Consider the following 24,752-nt stretch of genomic DNA (forward strand, 5'->3'; position numbering starts at 1 on the left):
CTAGAAGTTACCTTTTTCTTTTTCTTTTTAAAATCCTCACCCAAGCACATGCTTAGAGAGGAAAGGAGAGAGGGAGTAAGAAACATGGGTGTGGGAGAGAGGTATCCATCACTTGCCTTCCATTCCTGCCCCAATGGGGGATCAAAACCACAACCTAGGTATGTGCCCTGACCTGGAATCAAACTGGCAGCCTTTCGGTGCACAGGATGGCGCTCAACCCCTGAGCCACTCTGGCTGGACTTGAAGTTCTCTCTTAAATGAATTTAAACTTGACTTATTTCTAGAGGGGCACTTCTTACTCTTAAACATAGAGATTTAGAATGAACTGTGGCCCTAGCCGGTTTGGCTCAGTGGGTAGAGCGCGGGCCTGCAAACTGAAGGGTCCCAGGTTCGATTCCCTGTCAGGGCACATTCCTGGGTTGCAGGCTCGATCCCCAGTGTGGGGTGTGCAGGAGGCAGCTGATCAACGCTTCTCTCTCATCATTGATGTTTCTATCTCTCTCTCCCCCTCTCCCTTCCTCTCTGAAATCAATAAAGGTATGTTTTTAAGAAATTAACTATGAATAAGCGTGAAGACGCCTGGAAGGCTAATGAACAATTTGAGGGTTGGCCTTGAAATGCTCTTCCTCCTGGTCCTCACGTGACTGTATCAGCTAAGAGGCCATCTCTTCAGAGGGGCCTTTATCACCTTCCAGTTCCAGGCGATCAACTTGGCTCTCCTTGTAGCTGGGAATGATCACTCTTTCTCCCTTGGGGACTGGTTGCGAGGTCTCGCACACATCAGGCATGCACGTGGGGCGCTTCCCCAGGGCTGGCACACGGTGAGCTTGGCGGATGTCAGTGTGCTTTTGCTTCCTGTCGTGGAGGGACAGAAAGCGACCCGGTTGTTGCTTGAGCAAGGCCAGCCCCTCCCTGTGGCCGCTGGAGTCCTCAGCAGCTGGTGCCACACGCACCCGTGTTTCCGTGGCTTGGAGGTTGGAGGTGTTATTGCACCCAGACTCCCTCCGCGGCATGCAGGAGCTTGTCTGGGGAAGTGTGTGAGCCGTCCTGTACTGTTTGCCTTAGGATTCTAGATTTGAAAATTGCAGATCTGTTTTAACAAGTCCTCTCTGTTGGCATCTTTTAAATGAACAGTGTGATTCATGATGCAAAGATGGCTATCTTGCAAACACATTTTTGCCATCCATTAGCATGAAGAACACCTTAAGCAGGTATCTCTGAGCCCTACTCAAATGTCACCACTTTTTTAAAACATATATTTTATTGATTTTTTACAGAGAGGAAGGGAGACGGAGAATTAGAAACATCAATGAGAGAGAAACATCAATCAGCTGCCTCCTGCACGCCCCCTACTGGGGATGTGCCTGCAACCAAGGTACATGCCCTTGACCGGAATCGAACCTGGGACCATTGAGTCCACAGGCCGATGCTCTATCCACTGAGCCAAACCTGTTAGGGCAATGGCACCACTCTTGCATAACCATTCCTGTCTGCATTCCCCCCACACCCACACGGCCTTCCTCCAATCCGTTCTCCTCACAGCAGACAGTGTGACCTTAAACCTCACTCCCACTGGCTGTTGTGGCTCAGTTGGTGGGACCGTCATCCTATGCACCAGGAGGTCACCAGGTTCAATTCCTGGTCCAGACACATGCCCGGGTTGTGGGCTCCATCCCTAGAAGGGGGCATGCAGGAGGCAGCTGATCCATGTTTCTCATCAGCATCTACCTCTCCCTCTCTCTTCCTCTCTCTGAAATCAATAAAAACGTTAAAACAACAACACACCTGACTCCAATCTTCAGACACTGCCGGTGGGAATGTACCACGTGGCAGCTGCTTTGGAAAAACAGTGTGGCCGTTCCTCAAGCCGTAAGACAGAGAGTTGTCATAGAAACCAATAACTCCATGCGTAGGTACACACCATGGAGAAATGAAAGCATACACCTACACAAAGACTGCTACACAGTGTCCACAGCAACATAATCCACAACAGCCCCCAAGTGGGAATAAGCTAAATGTCCATCCTTTGAATGGGTATGTAACTGTGGTAGAAAGTACAGTGTGGCGAGTAGTTAGCCCAGTGGTCAGCAAACTCATTAGTCAACAGAGCCAAATATCAACAGTACAGCGATTGAAATTTCTTTGGAGAGCCAAATTTTTTAAACTTAAACTTCTTCAAACGCCACTTCTTTAATATAGACTCACCCAGGCTGTGGTGTTTTGTGGAAGAGCCACACTCAAGGGGCCAAAGAGCTGTGTGTGGCTCTTGAGCCACAGTTTGCCGACCACGGGGTTAGGGGATGCAGGTTTTTTTGGGGGGTTAATGAGAATATTCTAAAGCCAGCTGCAGTGATGGCTATCCAACTCTGTGAATAAACGTTGCCTTGTACACAGTAAACGGGCCAACTGTGATGTAAAGGTATAAACATTATGTAGATAAAGTTTAAAATGAAATAAAGCAGGCTGCATCTTGTCTTGCTCCTGCTTAAACCAGCTCTGAAGCAAGCCTGGTGCTTTACTCCATCAGCCCGCCTTCCCTCGCCCATGTGCACAGCCCTCCTGTCCAGGCCGCCTCCGCCCCTGCTGTGGGCCTGACAGCCCGGTGGGCCACCCTGGCCCGCCAGCAGGGACAAGAAGGATCTTCTATAAACCAGAGCGTCTCACTGTCCTGTTTGAAGCCCCCATGGCCACCATGCCACCCGGACTAACATCGCTCACCTGGAGTGAGTTCTCTGTCATGGTCCCTCCCGGTGGCATCATCTGAGGGTCACTCCCGCCTTCAGGCCTGCGAGTGGCCGGCTCGCGCTGCCTGGACCTCGTCCTCCTGATTTCTTCTGCTGGTCCCACATGGTTCAGAGTTCGGGCTCTGGAAGAGGCGCCACACACAAAGGAAGGAGACAAGACAAGAAACAAGTTGGAAGCCCAGCTCCAGAGGAAGGACTCTGCTTGGGCTCTGCCATCCCTTTATTTAATTTTGGGATACACCTATAGCCATTAGGCAGACAATTTCCTGTAACAGGCAGACTGTCTGGTCAGTAAGGATTTACATGGCTGTCTGCTGGGGATGTTGTCTCACTAAACACTGGGTGTACAGCCCTGACCTTCGTCAGAGCTCAGGGTCTCCAGCCTTGTCCACACCTCTCTGCTAGTGAAGACAACGGGCGGCTGCCAGCCTGCCGGATCCTGGCTCTGCTCACGTCTCTTCAGACAGGGCCCCCTGCCCTCTGAGGCTCCCTGGGTGCCCCAGCTGTCCCCATGGCCCCGCTATCTGGTTACTGCTTTCTCCTCTCCCCAGAGGACGTTCCATGAGGGCAGGGGTTTCTGTCTGCGCTGTTCGCTCCTGAACCTCCAGTGCCTCACACGGCCTGGTTAGAGGCTGGTACCCAGCTCATCGAGAGGCTGATGAACACACTCTTCCGGGACCTCCTGACTCTGCTCGGATAAAAAGCCACACTTGGACGTAACTGCGCGTGGTCATCTTGTGGGAGAGAGAGGAGCCCCTTTCTCAGGCCAGGACTCAGGAGCCCCGGGTTTTCTGAGCGCAGTGGAAAGGGACCTACATAACAAGCAGGTGGCTTCCCCCATCCCCTCCCAGGCCAACATCGGACTTGGTCAGCCAGACCCTGACCACAGACGCAGGGTTTGGCCAAACTGGAGCTTCCATTTGGTCAGATGCAAATTCCTTCAGGACACCAGCGTTGTAAGGGGGGAAAAATAACAGTGACCAGTTATACACAGATAATACCTATCTAAGAAAAATCAAATGTGCGGTAAGGAGAAAGGAAAAGATCCTAAAGCATCCCCAAACCTATGCTAACTATAGTTCTACAACTAATACCGTTTTCATATATTCTGCTATACTGTTCCCCATACATGTATAGACAGAGAGCTTTCCTTTTTGTAATATATTTTATTGATTTTTTACAGAGAGGAAGAGAGAGGGATAGAGAGTGAGAAACAACAATGAGAGAGAAACATCGATCAGCTGCCTCCTGCACACCTCCTACTGGGGATGTGCCCTCAACCAGGGTACGCCCTTCACCGGAATTGAACCTGGGACCTTTCAGTTCACAGGCCGATACTCTATCCACTGAGCCAAACTGGTTAGGGCAGAGCTTTCTGAAATAGGCTTATATTTTGCAATATTGTGTGACCCTGTTTTTGTTTTTTCTCCCTTCACAATGAATCTTGAACTCTCTGACATAACTTTTAGTGGTTGTGTCAGTACTCCATTGTGTGAATATTGAATAATTTCCCTTCATTCATTTAGGTAACATTTCTGGAGCACCTATCATGTGCCAGGTAAAAAAGCCCTTATCATGGCTGGATCTTAGAAGCACGAGAAATAGAAAGAATAAGACCAAACAAAATAGCAGCCTTCTTGTTTAATGTCATTTGAACATTTTGAATAATTAAAAATGAAAACCATAAAAGAAAAACCTAACACATACGAAACATAATATATATATTCTTCATCTAAAACAGGGTCAGCAAACTACAGCCCACAGGCCAAATCCAGCCCACTGCCCGTTTTTGTATGACTGTGAATCAGGAACAGTCTTTACAATTTTAAATGCTTGAGAAAATATCAAAAAGGAGGAGAATATTCATGTGAAAGTCATATGTAATTCAAACCTGAGTTCTGAATCCTTCTGAACCTTTAAAACTTTCCCTTCTCTGTCACACCTAATTTGGTACTATGTTTTTTTCTTTAGTAACACCTTTACTGAGTCTTTCCAAAGCATTCACACCAGTTTCCATAGGAACAGCACCTTACTTTGACATTCATAAATAATTGATCTAGTGTGGTGTTGAGTTACATAATTACAATAGCAATACCACTGGCATTAACAGGATCATTGATGTGAGCAGACATGTGGCAGTTTTCCAGCAGAAGGAGGAAGGGTATTAAATTATCCACATGTTGGTTGAATGGAGACTGGTTACAAGAGTTTCTATTTTCTATTGTTTTAATACAAAAAGTGAATTACTGCCCTGGCCAATTTGCTTAGTGGTTAGAGCGTAGGCTCAAGGACCAAAGGGTTTCGGGTTTGATTCCGGTCTAGAGCACATACCTCGATTGTGGGTTCAATCCCTGGCCTGGTCACAGCACATGAGAAGGGCAATGAATCAATGTGCCTCTCTCACATTGATGTCTCTCTCTCTCTCTTCCTCCCTCCCTCCTTCCTTCCCTCCCTCACTCCCTCCTTCCTTCCCCTCCTTCTCTTTCCCCCTTTCTCCTCCCTTCCACTCTATCTGAAAATCAATGGAAAAAAATATCCTCAAGTGAGAATTTAAAAAAAAAAAAGTGAATTGCCATATGAATGTGCTGCCAAGCGAGAAGTACAAACACATTGAACAACTGGAGGGATCAAGGAAGGTTCCCTGAGATAGGCAAGGACAGTTACTGGTGGGCATTTTGGTTGATTCCAGTTTTCCATTATTCAAATCAGCACTAGAGGCCCAGTGCATGAAATCTATGCACTGGTAGGGTTCCTAGTGACTGCCGGCTGCTGGCCAGGGCCCTCTCCCTTCCCCCAGGTGGCCCCTCCCCCTGGTTAAACTCCTGGCCAAACTCCCAGTCGAGGGGACAATTTGCATACTACGCTTTTATTATATAGGATGGTGCTGGGCATTCTTGATGCTGGGCATCCCTGCGCACTTGCTAGATTATTTCCTTCAGATAAGTTTCTGTGCACAGCACTCACCGTTGTTACAGGTAGGCTCCTTTCAGTCCGCAGGCCAACGCTCTACCACTGAGCCAAACCGGTTTCGGCCATTTCTGAACCTTTAAGGGCTTCTCACATAGCACCCTGTTCCCATTAACACTCAGTAATATGAGCTGGTTAATTTGAACTGTTAAATCCTTGAAGACAAGGACCTCACCTTGTGCCTTATTTATATGTCTTAGCGCCTCCATCAGTGCCAGGAAGCAGGGAGGTGCCATCAGGAGAGTATGAAATGCCAGGTGGGCCAGCCAAGCTGCATCTCTAAGGATGCTAACACATTGCTGGGTGCCAGCACATGCCCAGGGATGACGCCGAAACTGCAGAACCCGCCTTAAGGGAAGTTCTCCATGTGATGCCATGAGCCATTCCCAGAGGGAGGTGCCACTTGGGAGGACCTTGTGGAGTAACGAGATGAGCAGGAAAGTATTTTGTGAAGGAGGGCACCACTGGCTAAGCAGAAAGCTTCTGTCTTGCTGGGTTTGGGGGCAGAGCTGTATTGCTCCAAGCAATAAAAGAAACAGGAAGGCCGGCATGGCTCAGTGGTTGAGCATAGACCTAAGAACCAGGAGGTCACGGTTTGATTCCTGGTCAAGGCCCAGGCCCAGGCCCAGGCTGCAGGCTTGTTCCCCAGTGTGGGGCGTGCAGGAAGGAGCCAATCAATGATTCTTTCTCATCATTGTTTTCTACCTTTTTCTCCCTTTCCCTCTCTGAAATCAATAAAAATATATTGAAAAAACAGAAAGAAAGAGTAAGGTGCAGGGTCTGTGGTGCTCTTCATGCTACCCGCCCCCCCCCCAACATCCTCTGTGCATGCTCCTACTGGGCTGCCACCCACAAATGCTTCCGTATCCCAGTCCAAATAACCAGCAGATCACACATCTGGGCAAAGACACTGGGCAAACTGAGCAGGCTACCATCTGTGGGCCAGTACCCGGTAAGAAACTGGAGTGAGAGGTGAGAAGACCTGCTGTGGGGAGATCAATCTATCTTTTTTTTTTTTTTTAATATATATTTTATTGATTTTTTACAGAGAGGAAGAGAGAGGGATAGAGAGTTAGAAACATGGATGAGAGAGAATCATCGGTCAGCTGCCTCTTGCACATCTCCCACTGGGGATGTGCCTGCAACCAAGATATGTGCCCTTGACCGGAATCGAACCTGGGACCCTTCAGTCCCCAGGCTGATGCTCTATCCTCTGAGCCGAACCGGTTTCGGCTCAATCTGTCTTTTAAAATGTGTCCACATCACAACTGCAGTGAAGCCAAACCAGTTCCAAGGAGTGAAGAAAGAACCTGCTCCTGGGTTTCTCCCGGCTCCTGCCAGGGCAGCCCGCCCTTGAGCAGCGTGCCCCTTGGACACCTGCCATCCCTTGCTCTTGCAAGCCCACGTTCACGGCACTTTCCCAGAGACCCAGAAATAGCAAATTCCATTAGAAGGCTCATCGTTGAACACAGTGCAGGTCTTTGTGTGGGAAGGATGGCCTCCGAATAAAAAGCCCATGAGAGCCGCGGGCTGGAGAAACGGGTCAGCGTTCTTCCGAAGGAGAAGTTACTGCAGCAGGAAGAGCCGGCGACACTGCGGCCATTCATCTCGCAAAGCGCTCCTCCCCGGCTGCCAGAGTGTGTCCGTCCAGACCTGCTATTCCTGTCCCAGCCCCTGGAGCAGGGCCGGTGTGTCCTGAGGAAGCCCGTCACGTGGTCCGGCGACAGCCTCAGTAAATATGAGATCAGAGCTGAGTGGAGGGTTGTGTTTGTTCTGTATCAATTGGCCAAAGCCCCATGGAGACCCATTGCTGGAGGAGCTGGGCATGGGGCCAGCTTGCCCTGAGTCCCCCAGACTGCGTGGGGAGCAGCTGCTTGAACATAACTGGGGTTCTCTTAAGAAGGAAGAAGGAAGGCCCGGCTGGCATGGCTCAGTAGTTGAGCATTGACTTATGAACCAGGAGGTCACGGTTCGATTTCTGGTCAGGGCACATGCCCGGGTTGTGGGCTCAATCTCCAGTGTGGATGTGCAGGAGGCAGCCAATCAGTGGTTCTCTCTCATCATTGATGTTTCTATATTTCTCCCCCTCTCCCTTTCTCTCTGAAAACAATCAAAATACTTCGAAAGAATGGAAGGAAGGAAGGAAGGAAGGAAGGGAAGGAGGGAGGGAGGGAGGGAGGGAGGGAGGGAGGGAGGGAGGGAGGGAGGGAGGGAGGGAGGGAGGGAGGAAGAGCTGTTGGATACTTGTGGGAGACAGAATAACAAACAGAATGTCCACAACCTAATCTGCTTTCTTGGGTATAAATCTGTTTCCAATGCCATCTGTTGCTGACTATGATGAAGAATCCAAAAGTACATTTTTTTTAAGTGCAAAAAAAGGATTGATTTGTACACACCCCAACAAAGGAAAGCAGTCTTCTGTCCAATGGAGACCATTAAAGTTCTTAAGTAGCTGACTGGGGACCTTCCACAATGGGAAGACTCTCCTTGCTGCCTTCAGGTGTCAGGTTTATTTACTCCACAGGCTTTTTCAACAGGGCTTCCTCCTCCCAGGCCTGCTTTTCTAATTTCTTATGACACACCAGGTGGCATTGCAGGTAGTTTATTTCCTTCTTCTGTTCAGCCAGGTACTTGGTTGACAGGAGCTACGGTCTTCAGGTCTGGCAGGAGCTTGCTTAGCTGGTTCTCCAACTCCAGGACAGACTCTAGAGCTTGAATAACGGTCCCCAGATATCTCTGTCAGGCCTCTGAATCACCAGAGGGCGGAGTTTACTCTCGCCTCCTCTTAGGTATCTTAGAAATTGCTTCCATGATGATGAGGAGGAGGAGGATGGTGATGATGAGGATGAGGATGCTGATAGTGATGGTGGTGGTGGTGTCGATAATGAGGATGTGGTGATGATAAGGATGACACAAAGACCTAGATATTTCTTGCTCTTAGACATATAAATGTCTTTAACTCTTTCTCCCGCTTTTCTCTCTACATGGGTCTAAATAGCAGAGTCATTCATTCTTTCCTATTAATTGGCTTTTAACACATTAGTGAAAAGAAGAAGACAGGTCACTCTGAAGTTACATCCTTCCAACCTTCAGACCCAGTCAGCTAGAGAGATTCTCTCCAAACTGAATAAATAAAGTCCCAGCGAGGACTCTGCTTGGCTTGGCTTGGATCATATACCCATCAGGTGTCTGTCGCTTTGGCTGGTGTTCTATCCCCAGCCCAGACAAGAATACCTCCTCACCCTGTGGACAGAGCCCATCAATGATGGTGTATGGATTAGTGTTTTCCGGGGAAATAAATAAAGTAGCCACCATGCTAGATCCAGCCACTATGTCATTTTACTCTTCTTCATGGTTGTTATTATGTATTTGCCACTAACTTGTAAGCTCCCAGAGCAAGGACCAGGGCTTTTGTATCTTCACATCCCTCCTCTGCCCCTAGCATAGTGTTTGATGAAGGGAAGAATCTCCATGAATTGAAACTAGCTGGTTTCTGAATATGAGCCAGTACAAAGGACTAAAAATTCTGTAGCTAATGCCCAAGGAGATAGAAGTGGGATTTCCTGGGAGTCTTAGGGTGTTCCGAGGCCCTTTATCCTTCTCACGAGGGACTTTGAGGTTCAGTGGAGGTGAGAAGGAAAACCCCTATTTTGTTAAAAAAAAAAAAACAAAAAAAAACACAAAAAAACACAAAAAAACAACAAAACAAACAAAAAAAACCCACCTGCTGTTTTGAATTTTCTGCTGTTTTTCTTAGATAGCCTCTTATTCTAAAAAAAAAAATAACTTTGCTTTCTAGCCTGCTTTAGCCTGTTTGAATAATGATGAAGATAAACTTGGCTGTATGACCTTGTAGGCCAGACACTAGATATGCTCGTAATTTCAATGCCATGCCAGCTGCATTTTTTAATTGGATAGAACTGTGTTGTTTTCAAGGCCAGCATTGAGATAACCACTAAGTGCACATAGGGCCAGCTCTTTAATAAAAAGGGACGTTCTGCTTGTAGCCTTGCTTAGAATCTGAATTCATTTTCTCTAAGCCCATCGTGCGATGAATAAAGTAAGTCTCTCCAAATTCTCCTCCTGCATTGATTGATTGTTCGGGAACTCTGTAACAGAGGGAATGCCAAAAATGAAGAGATTGTAAGAGATAAAGGCCCAATTGTGGCTCTTTCACAGAAGCTGTGTGACCATGTAGGAATCAGAAGACTCCTGAGGCCAAAGTTGACTTATTTATGAAACGGAGGAAGATATGGTCTTGGGGATATTGTGCTTACAATCTTAAAATGCTGTGAATATATTCATCTTTCTTTTCAACATTTCTTGACTCCTTTTGAAACTCAGCTCAATGTTCAAGCAATGTCACAGTCATGTATCCTTTTTTAAAGGTCACTGCGTTTTTCTGGCATACATTAGAAACGTGATGGTAACCTTTTCAACTTAATCTGAAGACTCAATTTAGGATAAAAGAGCATTGGACTAGAAATCAGGGGACACGCTCTAGATTCATTTCTGCCCTGAGGAGATGAAGGATATTGCTTAAACTCTCTGATTCTCAGCTTCCTCATTTACACATAACACAGCAGGTGTAGCCCTCGGCGGTTTGGCTCAGCGGTTAGCACATGTGTCAAACACAAGGCCCGCGGGCCAAATCCATCCCGCCAGGCCTTGCAATGTGGCCCGCACTGCGCTGTCATCACTGCACTCCGCTGCGTTTCCATCACAATGACAGTTTATGACTGTTCAGTAAACCATTTGGCCCGCGATTTAGGCTGGATTTTAGATTTTGGCCCCTTCTCTGATTGAGTTCGACACCCCTAGGTTAGAGAGTCAGCCTGCGAACTGAAAGTCCCAGGTTCGATTCCGGTCAGGGCCACATGCCCAGGTTGTGGGCTCGATCCCAAGTGGGGGGGTTTGCGGGAGGTAGCTGATCCATGATTCTCTCTCGTTATGGATACCGTATTTTCCGGCGTAAAAGACGACCCCCTAATTTTACAGTTAAAACATAGGTTTAGGCCTATCTTCGCTGTATAAGACTACCCCCAACTTCCGAGGCAACACCAGTTCTTTTGTTAATAGACCGCCTCTCTGACTCTGGCCAATCTGAGCAGGCTTTTTACTAGACACAGTGTAGCTTCGGGTACAGAACATGTATAATTTGCATGCATAAAAAGCCTGCTTGGATTGGCTGAGTTAGAGAGGCGGTCCGAGCAGCCTTGCAGTGATTAATGTGGGATCGAGTTGGAAAATTTGTTTAGCTGCATATTGAGACGTTTTTTTGGGATATACTCGGTGTATAAGACGACCCCCGATTTTCGGTTGACTTCTTTTCGTTTCAAAGGTCGTCTTATACACCGGAAAATGCGGTATTTCTGTCTCTCCCTCTTCCTCTCTGAAATCAATAAAAAATATATATATATTTTTAAAACACACGCAGCTGGTGTAGATTGGGTGAACGGCAAGATCTAGCTTTAATTTTCTAATGAAAAAGCCTGTCTCCCCCATTTTTTTTTTTTCTTTTCTTTTTGTAATAGAACCATCTGTGCTCTCACTGGTCATACGGCAGCCCAGTCAGAGGCCGCATCTCCCAGCCTCCCTTGCAGCTGTGGAAATAAGTGCAGGTCAGTGGGAGGTGAGAAGGGTGATGTATGCACCAGTTCACCACCAGCCTAAGCACTAGCTGCTTACCTTGGACCTCCTCTATCTCCCTTTCCTATTGACGGGAAAGCCAACACACATGACAGTGGCCTTGGGCTCAGAGAGCAGAAGCTGCAGTTTGAGGACTGATGAAGGTGGAAGGTGGCGAGCGGAGTGATCAGAGACCAGAGCTTCCCACCCACATCTGACCACCACCAGCTTGGGACTATTATGAGAAAGAGAAAAATAAATTCCACCTTACCGAACCCTCTGTATTTAGGGGAGTCTTTTGTATCAGCCTAGCCTGTATCCTGCCAATCGCAACATTAGGACTTACTTTTACTCCATTGGCACTCGGTGGTTTACATGGTGGTTAAGAACACAGGCTCTAGAGTACATGTGTCAAACACAAGGCCCGCGGGCCAAATCCATCCCGCCAGGCCTTGCAATGTGGCCCGCACCGCGCTGTCATCACTGCACTCCGCTGCGTTTCCATCACCATGACAGTTTATGACTGTTCAGTAAACCATTCGGCCCGCGATTTAGGCTGGATTTTAGATGTTGGCCCCTTCTCTGATTGAGTTCGACACCCCTACTCTAGAGCGATCATGGAAATGAGCCTGGTCTGGTGGCTAACCAGCCCCATAACCTCAATCTCATTACCCAGCCACTCCATGCTTTGGTTTGCCAATCTGGGCAGCGATGAGACTTACCTGCTCTGGGATTATTGTGAGAATAATAATAAAAGAGGAGAGAGGAAGTTATTTTTTTAGAATAAGAGGCTATCTAAGAAAAACAGCAGAAAATTCAAAACAGCAGTTTTTTCTGTTTGTTGTTTGTTTGTTTGTTTTACAAAATAGGGGTTTTCCTTCTCACCTCCACTGAACCTCGAAGTCCCTTCCGGGCGAGCTTCAGCTAAAGCTGGGGTTGCAAGGGCCGAGCCCCTTGCACGAATTTGGTGCAAAATAATTAATAATAATAATAAAGGAACTCAGTGGCCAACTGTTGGGGCAAACCCAGTTATTGTTGAATTGTCTGTCTGGGGTGACCAGAACACAGAGGCCTGGCTGGTAAACTTGAGGAGTGGCTATTTCTGCTTTTGAGTTCACGCAGTTTTTTAAAATGGGTTTCAGAGAGGAAGACAGAGGGAGAGAGGAATAGAAACATCGATGATGAGTGAGAAGGCCGTGCAGCCATTGATTGGCTGCCTCCTGCACGCCCCCCTACAGAGGATCCAGCTGGTAACCCTGGCATGGAACCGTGACCTCTGGGTTCATAGGCTGACGTCCAACCACAGGCCCTTCCTTACAGCCCCTCCTCTTACTGGCCCAGGCAAACGCTCCCACAGACGCAGGCCGGCTGCCTTCCTGATTTTGCGGCTCCTACCTGGATTACTTCCCTGTTCAAATACTCCCTGGGAGTGGCATTAAGATGCCTCTGCACTGGCGTTATTCGCAGAAGTATCACGAACACACAGGCACGCACAGCTATTGACGAGATTGGCTAACCAAGGGAGCGATGGCTAGTCTTTGTCTTCCAAACGCTAAAACTAGTGATTCCAGATCAATCCAGGTCCCCCTGCTGCTGCTGCTGCTGCTGCTGCTGCTGCTGCTGAAACTCGCTGGAAGGCAGGCAGGCCTGTCTGTGTGAGTGTTCGCCAGGAGGGACTCTAATGAGAGCCTGTGGAGAGACACCCCTTACCTTTCAGCTCCATCTCCATCCACATTGGTTTGGGAGATGGTTGGGCTTCAATTCCTCAGGAGCTAATGCCTCAGCTCAAAGCCTGTGCGGCCAGGCGCTTAGCAACAGCTCTCCGCTGGCCGGTGTGAGATTTTCATTAGCGTCCTGGCCTCCATCCGGAAATCAGTTCCAAGCCCATTTGCCGGCAGAGGCCCGGTTCCGAGCTATTTCCGTAAAGGAAGGGACAGCAGCCACATGACCTTTGCACTTCCCGGGCATTTCCACTCCCAGCCCCGGGCGCTGGCCGTTCCTGAGTGCACTGGGCAGCCGTCAGGAGGTTCTGAGCAGTGACACAGGGTGACTGACTTCACTCGGACTGGAGGTGGCAAATAGAAACAGGATGAAGAGGCCATTGTGGTCGGGGCCAGAGGTGCTCATGGCCCGGATTAAGGGGAGCGTGGAACGCTGATGGAGTGGATGTTGGGTGTGAGAGACAGGGGACTTCAATACGTTTTTAGGTCATTTATGTTGTGATAAAATTACATGAAATGTACCATTTTTAAGCATACAATTCTGTGGCGTTAGTTACATCCACATTGTTATGCAACCATTACCACCATTTCTAGAGCTTTTTCATCTTTAGAGGGAAACTGTTGCCCTAACCCGTTTGGCTCAGTGGATAGAATGTGTATGAGTACCTAGTATGTATCAGTTCCTACTATGTAGTGAGAACCTACTGTGAATGAGTACCTACTATGCATGAGTTCCAACTACGTATGAGTATCTGCTATGTATGGGTTTCTACTGTGTATGAGTGCCTACGGTGGTGTATGAGGTGCCTCCCCCCCTTGATCCTGGGGCAGAATCCTTTCTATGTATAGCTGAATTCTGCGTTCTGTGTTTTGCACCCCAAAGTGTTCTTTCTCAACAAATGAGGGCTTTGAACCCCCCGCTGATTCCCACAGCACTGGGAAGCCCCTAGGGAGCACTGCCTGGGATACCCTTTCTGTTCTCTCACCCCCTTCTTGCTTCCACCCGGCCCCACTCCCCTGCTCCCTTACTGGTTTCTCCTGGACAAAATTTCTTTTATTTGTAATTTATTTATTTTAAAAATATATATATTTTATTGATTTTTTACAGAGAGGAAGGGAGAGGGATAAACAGAAACATCGATGAGAGAGAAACATCGATGAGAGAGAAACATCGACCAGCTGCCTCCTGCACACCCCGTATTGGGGGTGTGCCCGCAACCAAGGTACATGCCCTTGACCGGAATCGCTCCATCCCCTGAGCCAAACCGGTTTCGGCTGGACACGATTTCTAATAAATCACTTCCACACCCGCCCCCTTTTGGGGTGCTCCTCTCGGGGTCCCCTGGCCCGCACACACACTGACGGGCCCGCGGCTCTCCCCGCAGGTGATCTACGCGCTGAACACGCGGCAGGACGAGGCGGAGGCCGGCCTGGAGGCGCTGCGGGAGGCCCACCAGGCGGAGCTCCGCCAGGCGGTGGCGGAGGCCGAGGCGCGGCTGCTGCGGGAGCGGGAGCGGGGCGGCGCGGAGGAGGCGGCGCTGCGGCAGCGCGTGCGGGCGCTGGAGGGCGCCCTGGAGCAGGAGGAGGCGCTGCGGCAGCGCGTGCGGGCGCTGGAGGGCGCCCTGGAGCTGCAGCGGCGGCTCACGCAGGAGGCGCTGGCGCAGTCGGCCTCGTGCCGCCTGGAGACCAAGGAGCGGGAGCTGCGCGCCGAGGCCGAGCACGCCGAGCGGGTGCTGTCCCTGTCCAAGGAGATGCTGGAGCTCAAGGCCGACTACGAGCAGCGGCTGCGGCGCCTGGTGAGCCAGGAGGCGCCGCAGCCGCCCCCGTGGGGCCCCGACCCCAAGGCGGAGCCGGGCTCCGGGCCTCCCGAGGAGATGCGGGAGGTGCTGCTGGAGGTGGAGCGGCTGCGGGGCGAGAACCAGCAGCTGAGCAAGGACTACGCCCGCAAGGCCGAGGAGCTGCGGGCCACCTACGAGCGGGAGAACGAGGCCGTGCGCCAGGCCATGCAGCAGTCGGTGAGCGAGGCCCTGTGGCAGTGGCAGGAGAAGGAGACCGACCTGCGCAAGAACTTCCAGGCGCAGGAGGCCGCCCTGCAGGCCCAGGTCCGCAAGCTGGAAGGGGACCTGGAGCACCGGGGCCGCAAGATCAGCGACCTCAAGAAGTACGCCCTGAAGCTGAAGGAAAGGATTCAGGTAGAGCAGGCCCTTCCCACCTTCCCGCGGGGGCCCCGCAATTTGCACACCTGCTATGTGCCAGGCACGGTGAGAAGCACTCGACTTGTACTGAAATGAGCGTTATTATCTCCACTGAGCCCAACCACGTGCATTATTTATTTTTTAAAAATTATTTTATTGATTTTTTTTACAGAGAGGAAGAGAAAGGGATAGAGAGTTAGAAACATCTATCAGCTGCCTCCTGCACGCCCCCTACTGGGGATGTGCCTGCAACCAAGGTCCATGCCCTTGACCACAGAATCGAACCCGGGACCTTTCAGTCCACAGGCCGACGTTCTATCCCAACCACATGTATTTAGCAAGTGTTTATTGAACACCTACTGTGTGCCAGGCCAGGGCTATGGGCAGGAGACACGTGGCGAGCTCATGTTGGCCCCTGATTTCAGCGAGCTTAGACTTCCAGTTTGCAGATGAAATTGAGAGCCTTAAGGGCTGGCCTAGCGGGGCACACGGCCACTCCTGAAGTTTTTGAGCTCAGGTCAGCTTAATTGTAAAGACCCTGCTCATTCCAGAACAGCTTGCCTATAACCTAAAATCCCTGGGGCTTTGTATTTGTAGGGAGCCAGACCACTAAATCAGTTATGTGAGCCCCACAGACCCCAATCCCTACAGTAGCAATGGCTGATATTCCTAATATTCCCGGAGCATTTTTAAAGAATGTATTTTATTGATTTTTTTTTATTTATTTATTTTTTTTTACAGCGAGGAAGGGAGAAGGATAGAGAGTTAAAAACATCAATGAGAGAGAAACATCCATCAGCAGCCTCTTGCACACTCCCACTAGGGATGTGCACGTAACCAAGGTACATGCCCTTGACCGGAATCGAACCTGGGACCTTTCAGTCCGCAGGCCGACGCTCTGTCCACTGAGCCAAACCGGTTTGTGCTCCCTGAGCATTTTTTTCAGTCCCAGACACGTCATCTCGTTTGATCCTCACTTCAGAAAGGTTAAGTAACCTGCCCAAGGTCACACAGCCAGTCAGAGGGTGAGCAGGGATTTGATGAGCCCTGGGCCACTGAATTCCAGAGACTAAGGGCTTCCCCACCATTCAGACCTGATGTTGGTTCTGTGTGCAGAGGGTGTCTCTCCCCAGAACTGTCACCAGAGACATGCGACCATCTGTCTGTTTAGGACCTGGATGTGCAGCTCAAGGAGGCTCGACAGGAGAACTCGGAGCTGAAAAGCACCGCAAAGAAACTTGGGGAGAAGCTGGCTGTGGCCAAGGACAGACTGATACTGCAGGAGTGCCACGTGGCACAGAAAACAGGTGAGACCGTACAACGATTTACTTGCAGGGGGACGGTTAGCCGCCTGGTTGGGTGCAGAGTGGAGGGGCAGGGCTGTTTGATCTGCCCCACCTGGTGGGCCAGTCCGGTCCATAGAAGACAGGTGAGCCAGCACCTCCCTGCTGCAGGCCAGACCTCTAAAAGGTGTGAGTCTTAAGGACCCCTTGCTCCCAAATGTGGCCCCACCAGCCCACCACCGTGCCCGCACCTCTCAGCACACCACACTTAGACAACACTATATACTTTTTAATATTTTTATTAATTGAGCTGATATCTAATAAAGAGGGAATATGTTAATTGACCTTTATGTGGTCAAATATGGCAGCGCCCATGGCCAATAAGGAGAGAATATGCTAATTGACTGCCCCACCCTCAAAGATGGCGGTGCCCACAGCCACAAGATGATGGCGCCCAGTCCCCACACACACCCTCCTGGGGTGGGGTGGCAGGCCTGTGGCAAGGCCAAGCCCACCTCCAAGGCCCAGCCACTCTGTGTGCCTGCCTCTGGAGCCCCCCAGTCCTCTTAGCCCCCCAACTGCCCAGGGCTGGCCCGAGGTGCGGGAAAGCCTTGGATGGTGGCTGCCCATCTGCCCAGGGCTGCCCAAGACTCAGGTAACCAAGGCCGGCTGAGGCTTGTGCTGCCGGCAGTGGCAGCAGCAGAGGTGTGATGGGGTGTTGCCTTCTCCTGATCACCGGGTCACCTCCTGCCCTTGAGACTGTGAGAGGGGGCAGGCAGGGCTGAAGGACAACCCCTCTCGTTGGTTAATAACATTTATAAATTTCAGTTGTACAACTTACATATATATACTCTAGTGTGTGCTCAACACCTGGAGCCTAGGTTCCTTCTGTCACCATATATTTAGCCCCCTTTTTTCTCTTCATCTTCCTTTCTCCTTTTCATCCTCTCCCAACCCCCGTTCTCCTCTGATAACCACCATACACACTAGACGTTTAACATTATCTCACACTGTGACCTTATTAATCAGCTTCACAATAACCCACAACCTTCGGACCAACTACACTGTGACCTTATTAAGTCTTCCCCATAATTCTGGGAGCAGGGTGGTGTCAGCATCACAGGAACCGAGTCTGAGCAAGGGAAAATGTCGAGGCCAAGGCCAGCCAGACTGGTTGGTGATAGAGCTGGTGCTCGTGGCTAAGAATATCTGATTCCTACACGCCTCCCACGGGGCCCCCTCCCCAGAAAGTTCTCTGATACCTGCAGTGTGACCAGCTTGCCTGGGAGAGACAACAAAGGCCCACAGCAGGGGCTCCGCCTGCAGGGGGCATGCAGGACAGTTACAGTTTTGCGTGGCCCAGGCCGGAGGAGGAGGAGGAGGAGGAGGAGGAGGAGGAGGAGGAGGAGGAGGAGGAGGAGTCAGGGAAAGGAGAAATCCTGGAGGCCTGGAAAGGTGCAGAGGAGGAGAGGTCCGAGTGGGGACCAGAAGGCGTGGAGGGTTTAGAGTAGGGGTGTCGAACTCAATCAGAGAAGGGGCCAAAATCTAAAATCCAGCCTAAATCGCGGGCCGAATGGTTTACTGAACAGTCATAAACTGTCATTGTGATGGAAACGCAGCGGAGTGCAGTGATGACAGCGCGGTGCGGGCCACATTGCAAGGCCTGGCGGGACGGATTTGGCCCGCGGGCCTTGTGTTTGACACATGTGGTTTAGAGCATGGTGGTCTCTAATATAGGGAATGAGGGGGAATAGGGGAAGAAAATGAACAGTTTTGGTTATAGTTACTTTTAGTCTTATCCTTTACATATATACGTATACCCAGGAACATGTTCAATTTTTGTAACTTATGGAAAACAGTCACAAAAATGAAAGATGAGTAGTCTAAGAAGGGAGAGCAGGACAACTATTTGAACTCGGGGTGCTGCTTGAGTGAAGATGGCAGTCGCCACCTTGACCATGCTTGAGGGTCAGGAGGCCACCGGGCAGGGCTTACACGGGGAGTGGTGGGCAGAATTGTTGAGTAGCGGCATGGGCACTCAGTGGCAGGAGGCCTCAGAATGCGGTCAAGGCCAAGGGCATTGTTGAACCTTTTGCTCGCAGATGACACGAAGACAGAGCGAATTCCGGAGAAGGAAGTCTTAGGGAAAGCCAGCGACGTGGACGCCCACAGTCCCCATCCTCAGCAGGATCAGAACCTTCCCAAGGAGTGTCTGTGTACGAAAGGAGGCACCGATACGCAGGTGTGTGGACCCGGCGCTGGGGGTGGGGACATGGGGCTTTGCTAGAATGAATGTCAGGTAGACCTCAGTCCCCAGCCACGATGATCTCCCTGGAAGCAGCAGGGGCCAGGGCCCCAGGGAGAGAATGTGGGTCTGGGTTCCACCAGCTTCCCACCAACGTCATGGCGTTTGGAACTAGGAGACAGAGCATGTAGCAGAATTCTCCAAACTCCTGATCATGGAAGGGAAACTGGAAACTTGCTTAGTGTCCCTCTCTATGTCCCTAGTTCAAAGAAAGCATTCTTTAGGACAGTGGTCGGCAAACAGTGGCTCGCGAGCCACATGCAGCTCTTTGGCCCCTTGAGATGTGGCTCTTCCACAAAACACCATGGCCTGGGCGAGTCTGTGCTGAAGTGGCTTTAGAAGGAGTTTAAGTTGAAAAAAAATGTGGCTCTCCAAGGAAATGTCAGTCATTGCACTGTTGATAGTTGGCTCTGTGGACTCCTGACTTTGCCCACCAGTGCTTTAGGAACCTGTACAGCAGGGGGTGGGGGGCCTTTTTCTCTGCCAAGGGCCATTTAGATATTTATAACGTCATGCGCAGGCTATACAAAATCATCAGCTTAAAAACTGGCCTGCTGCCGAAACTGGTGTGGTTCAGTGGATAGAGCGTCGGTCTGCGGACTGAAAGGTGCCAGGATCGATTCCGGTCAAGGGCATGTACCTTGGTTACGGGCACATCCCCAGTAGGGGATGTGCAAGAGGCAGCTGATCGATGTTTCTCTCTCATTGATGTTTCTAACTCTCTATCCCTTTCTCTTCCTCTCTGTAAATAATCAATAAAATATATTAAAAAAAACAAAAAACTGGCCTGCTATAGTTGGTCAGACATTTAATTAACTCATCCCCAATGCCTTGGCAGGGCCAGACCCAATGCTTTCGCAGGCCTTCTACTGCCCTTGGGCCAGAGGGTCCCCACCCCTCCTCTATAGTGTGGGCCTGACTGTTTGATCCTGCAACAGCTAACACACGATTATTCCAAAAAGCCCTTTTCCGACGGTCCATCAAGTCAAGCCTCTTACACATATCCAATATACAGTCTTGTAAACTTTACTGCGCCTTGTGAAACAGGCTGTAAAACCAGCACATAAACACTGTGCGAGCCGCAAGGAAAGGAAGCGGCGGTCCCCTGCTCATCTCCCCGCCTGGCAGGCTTACCGGGCGTTCCTCTTACAGACGGAGCGAGAGGCGGCTGTGGAGACGGGACACCTGAAGCAGCAGTACGAGCAGGACCTCCGGAAGCTCACACGGCAGACGGAGGAGGAGAAGCAGCACCTGAAGGAGCAGCTGGTGCGGCGCCTGGAGGAGCTGGTGAGGACGCACAAGGCGGAGATCAAGTCCGTGCGCTCCTCCGCGGCAGCCGACAGGAAGCGGCTGCAGAGGGTGAGGTCGCGCCCACGGATACTCTTCCGTTTGCTCCTCTTCTCCTTTCCTTCCTCCCTCTTTCCTCCTCTGTTTCCCCTTTTCTTCCTCAGACGTCGTCTGAGCTCCTGCTGTGTGCAGGTCTGAGCTAGTCCTCCATCCAGAGGAGGTTCAGGGTCTTTTGGAGGGCATGGGGATACCCCGCTGTGTCCAATAACGAAGGCAGGGTTGAATCATATCGGGCGTTTATTGAGAAGGCCAGCCAACCAAAAAGATAGGGCGCTTACAAGCATCAAACCCTGCCTTCCAGCAAGAGGCAGGGGACAGGATTATAAAGGGGAAGGGGCTGGGGTGAGGAGTGCAGCTACGTGCAGGCCTGGGGGTCCACACATGTCAGCTGTTGTAATTAGTCATCAGGCGATGAGATGATGTTTTGACCCCTGGTGGGTCGGCCTGACCACGGTTATGAACTCTGCTTGCTGAATTCACAGCTGAGTCAATCGCTTCACACAGGCCTTGGAAAGGAAGCTTTGAGCCCAGCAGAGTGTGGCTCAGCAGTTGAGCATCAACTCAGGAACCAAGAGGTCACCAGTTCGATTTTTGGTCAGGGCACATGCCCAGATTGCAGGCTCGATCCCCAGGGGTGGGTATGCAGGAGGCAGCCAGTCAATGAAACCTCCTAATCATTATGTTTCTCTCTCTCTCCTTCTCCCTTCCTTTCTGAATTGAATTAAAAAAAAATTTTTTAAAAAAACACAAAGAGGAAACTTTTAAGAAAAACTTAACCCCCTATTCACATATGTATATGTGCTCTAAGATTTAAAATAATATGGTTACTTTTCAGACTAACACAGGTGCTCTTATCTATAGATTGTAAGTCTCCCCCTATCACCCCTTAAGACTGTGGGTCTGGAGCCATTGACATGGGCTAGAATTGTGTCATCCGAGCGTTTAACAGGCAAATTCAACTTTACTCAGCAAAAACAGAGAGAAATAACATGAAACAAACACTCCGGCCTGGCCGACAGCCTGGCCTCACATCCCATCCCTGCCACCCTCTCGCTCCGTGACCAGAGCCGTTATTTAACCTGGGCCCCCTCAGAGAGAAATTCTGCCAGCCTCAGCTTCCTCGTGTATAAAACAGGATGAAAATAGCACCCCACAGAGTATGAGGATTAAATGAGGTGAGCCATTTGGAAAAAGCACAGCATATGCTCGTGCCTGGGGCCGCACAAGCACTGCGTGGGTGTAGGCACTTCACGGAGGTCTGGCCGTGTGCGAGACTCTCAGCCTTGGGGTACTGCTCCGACCTCCCAGCAAAGGGGAGGCTTTCTGCTAAGGAGGAACACAGAGCCTCATCTCTCCCATTCGCTGGGAAAGCAAATAACCTTTGTGAATGTTTTTAGAAACTGGTAATTATTGTGAACATAGGCGGAGCTTTAATTACAGTCGTCACCCTAATCCCAAGACCCCCAGTGGATGCCTGAGACCCTATATACACTATGCTTCTTCCTATGCATACATACCAAAGATAAAACTTAAATGTATAAATTAGACCTGGTAGAGACTAACAACAACAATAACTAATAATAAAATGGAACAAGTTAACAATATCTACACTAATAAAAGAGAAACATGCAAATTGACCATCACTTCACGACGTCCACCAGCCAATCAGGAGTGAGAATGCAAATAAACCAAACAAAGGTAGCATCGGCTCTGCCCCCCCAGCCGCTTTGGGCCCTGAATGTTAAGTCTGGGAAGGTAGGGCTGGTGGTCCTGGGTTCTGAGGTGGAAGGAGGGCTCTGAATGTAACAGAGCGGGGGACTTCCCCAATATCTGGAGGAGAATCAGATGCTGGGCAGCCCAAAGGAATGACAATCCTCCACGCCATGGTTCCCCCTTATCCCAACCCTGGAGGCAGAGGTTTTCCTGTTTCAGAGATGAGGAACCTGGGAGATTAGGTAACTTGAGAGTCCCTAAGATTTGTCCTCTGTGGCATAACAGGATACGCATGCCCAGGCCTTGGTGAGCATCCTCCCAGTCCTCACCTGCCACTCGCCTTGCACTGTTCGTTTACTGTGTATTGAATGTGTACCCTGTGTTTTCAGCAATGCAGAGGTACAGGAATCATGCATGCTTTCAAGGAACTTAAACACCTCCCATGCCCTCAAACGCAGACTCAAGTTAGTGTGTAAGAAGTGCCGAGTCTGGGGAAACAGACTCACTGTCAGACCGTGAGGAAATCACCCCAAACCATTCTAGGCCTCTGCGTTCTACTTTTACTAACAATTATAAATGTGAATAATTTTCTTTAAAAAATTTCCCAACTTTTTATTTCTATCAACTCCAAAAAATACTCTTGGTTGTTTTTAAATATGCTGCTTAATATTGGGATCTTTTCCTGTTGATTTCTATTTCATTTCCCTTGTGGTCAAAGAATGGGTTATATAATTTCATACCTTTTCAATTATTCATCTTGTTTATGGCTCCAATGTGGTCTGTTTTGATGGATGGTCCTTGTGCACTAGGAAAAGAATATGGATCTGCTGCTGATTCTATAAGTGCTGATTTAGGTTGTGTTGGTTGATAGTCTTGCTCAAGTATTTTATTTCCTCATTAATTTTGCTCTACTTGTTCTGTTGATTACTGAGAAAGGAGTACTGAATCTCACATTTAAATTGTCACACTTTATAGTTCTCCTTAGCTTTTGCTTTATATAAATTCAGATTGATTTATTAAAGATAACTTGAGCTGGTTTGGCTCAGTGGGTAGAGTGTCAACCTGTGGACTGAAGGGTCCTGGGTTTGATTCCAGTTAAGGGCACATACCTAAGTTGCAGGCTCGATCCCCAGTAGGGGGTGTGCAGGAGGCAGCCAATCAATGATTCTCTCTCATCATTGATGTCTCTCCCTCCCCCTCCCTGTCCCCTTCCCCCTCTCCCTCTCCCTTTCTCTCTGAAATCAATAAAAATAAAGATTATTATGTCTTTTAAATGAATTGGCACTTTAATCATTTGTGAAATACTGCTGTCCTGAAGTCTACTTCGATACAAATATAGTCATTCTATAGTTTTTATTGTCATTGTGTCATGGTCTGTTTTAATCCTTTTCTTTACTTTTGATCTACCTATGTCTTTCTATTCAAAGAGCTTTGATGGTATCGCTGGATCTTACTCTTTATTTATTTTGGCCTCAGGCTTTTGGAGGTCACTTAGACCATTTACATTTAATGTCATTATCATTGTCTACCATCTTGCTGTTCATCCTTTCAGTATTTTATGACTCTCATAAGCTTCTTGGAACCCCTTTGGGAATCAGGCAGGGTGACTCCAGCCCATGTGTCTGTGCCTTGTGTGGCTAACTCTCCTCACCACCATTTAGGAAGTAGAAGAACAGTTGGAAGAGGTGAAGAAGAAGTCAGAAAACGAAATAAAGCAGCTAGAAGAAGAGAAAGCGGCCCTAAATGAGAAGCTCCAGAATTCTCTGCTCCAGGTAAGACTCGAATCAATGCGGGGTGTGGGAGGGGGGTTCTGGGCCCTCGGAGGTGCTGGTTAACGGAGATGCTGGCAATCTCAGGGAACTGCCCCGGCCTTATCGCATTCGGCATCCTCGGAAGAAACAAAAGGACTTGAGCACAACAATAAATTTAGCCACAGCTAGCAGAGAGCCTGATTTATGGAGGCTTATCCAAGAGGCTCTTACTGTCTCTCGTGAGAGGAGGAGGAGGAGGCTGCGGTGCTGGTTCTGTGGCTAAATGATACCACGCTGGCCCCTCTGCGGTCCGGATGGCTCCTTCACCCGGCTTCGTTCTCACTTCTGTGGGCACTGGACACGCTGTCGTGGCTCCTTTCCTGGATCACAAATTAAAAATTATTTTTAGGACTGCATTCCTATAAAGATAAATATAGCCAGGCTGTATTTTTTTTCTTGTGATTTTGAAAGAAATTAAAATATTTCTATGGCCCCTAAAAATATCGTGGGCCCCGGGCACTGAGCCTGCTGCTTCGAATGGAGAAGTCGGCTCAGATTCCTGGTGTCGGTAGCCACACCGACTGTCAGGCCCACATTTAAACCAGAAAACGGGAAGGGTGGGGTGGGGGGCGAGGGGGGGGTGCTGGGAGCAGTGGTGACCAGGCCTGCCCGCTTCAGCAGGCAGCAGAGAGCGATCTCAGCACCCAGCGGACTCCTGCCCCCCGGGGGTAACACCGGTGCCACGTGGCCAGCCTGGGAAGGCCAGGGTTCAGCTGTCCGGCCTCCATGGTGGAGGCAGGCGAGGGAGGAAGGGATAGGCATGGGATGTAGACCAGATGAACAGCAGCTTGCTTCATGGGCCCACCCCCTGTCCAGAGCACATGCCCAGTTTCAGGCTCAATCTCTCCCTCTTCCTTCCATCCTGAAATCAATAAACGTATTAAAAGGAAAGGAAGGGAGGGAGGAAAGGAAGGAGAGAAAGAGATAGGAAGGAAGGAAGGAAGGAAGGAAGGAAGGGAGGAAAGATGGAAGGAAGGAAGGAAGGAAGGAGGGAGGGAAGGAGGGAGGGAAGGAAGGAGGGAGGGAGGGAAGGGGGGA

General features: G+C 49.7%; 1 protein-coding gene across 1 annotated transcript in view; it reads left to right on the forward strand.

Annotated features, from left to right (window-relative positions):
• The window catches only part of FAM184B (family with sequence similarity 184 member B), a 48,468-nt gene that overhangs the window by 6,713 nt on the left and 17,003 nt on the right, over positions 1-24,752 (forward strand). Inside the window, exons 2-6 of the mRNA XM_045573885.1 lie at positions 14,446-15,252; positions 16,427-16,562; positions 18,641-18,780; positions 19,996-20,202; positions 23,565-23,675. Of these exons, the coding sequence (XP_045429841.1) occupies positions 14,446-15,252; positions 16,427-16,562; positions 18,641-18,780; positions 19,996-20,202; positions 23,565-23,675 (1,401 nt within the window). The remainder of the gene's footprint in view (positions 1-14,445; positions 15,253-16,426; positions 16,563-18,640; positions 18,781-19,995; positions 20,203-23,564; positions 23,676-24,752) is intronic.

The sequence above is a fragment of the Pipistrellus kuhlii genome, unplaced genomic scaffold (genome assembly GCF_014108245.1).
Source record: "Pipistrellus kuhlii isolate mPipKuh1 unplaced genomic scaffold, mPipKuh1.p scaffold_m20_p_1, whole genome shotgun sequence".
Classification (NCBI taxonomy): Eukaryota; Metazoa; Chordata; class Mammalia; order Chiroptera; family Vespertilionidae; genus Pipistrellus; species Pipistrellus kuhlii.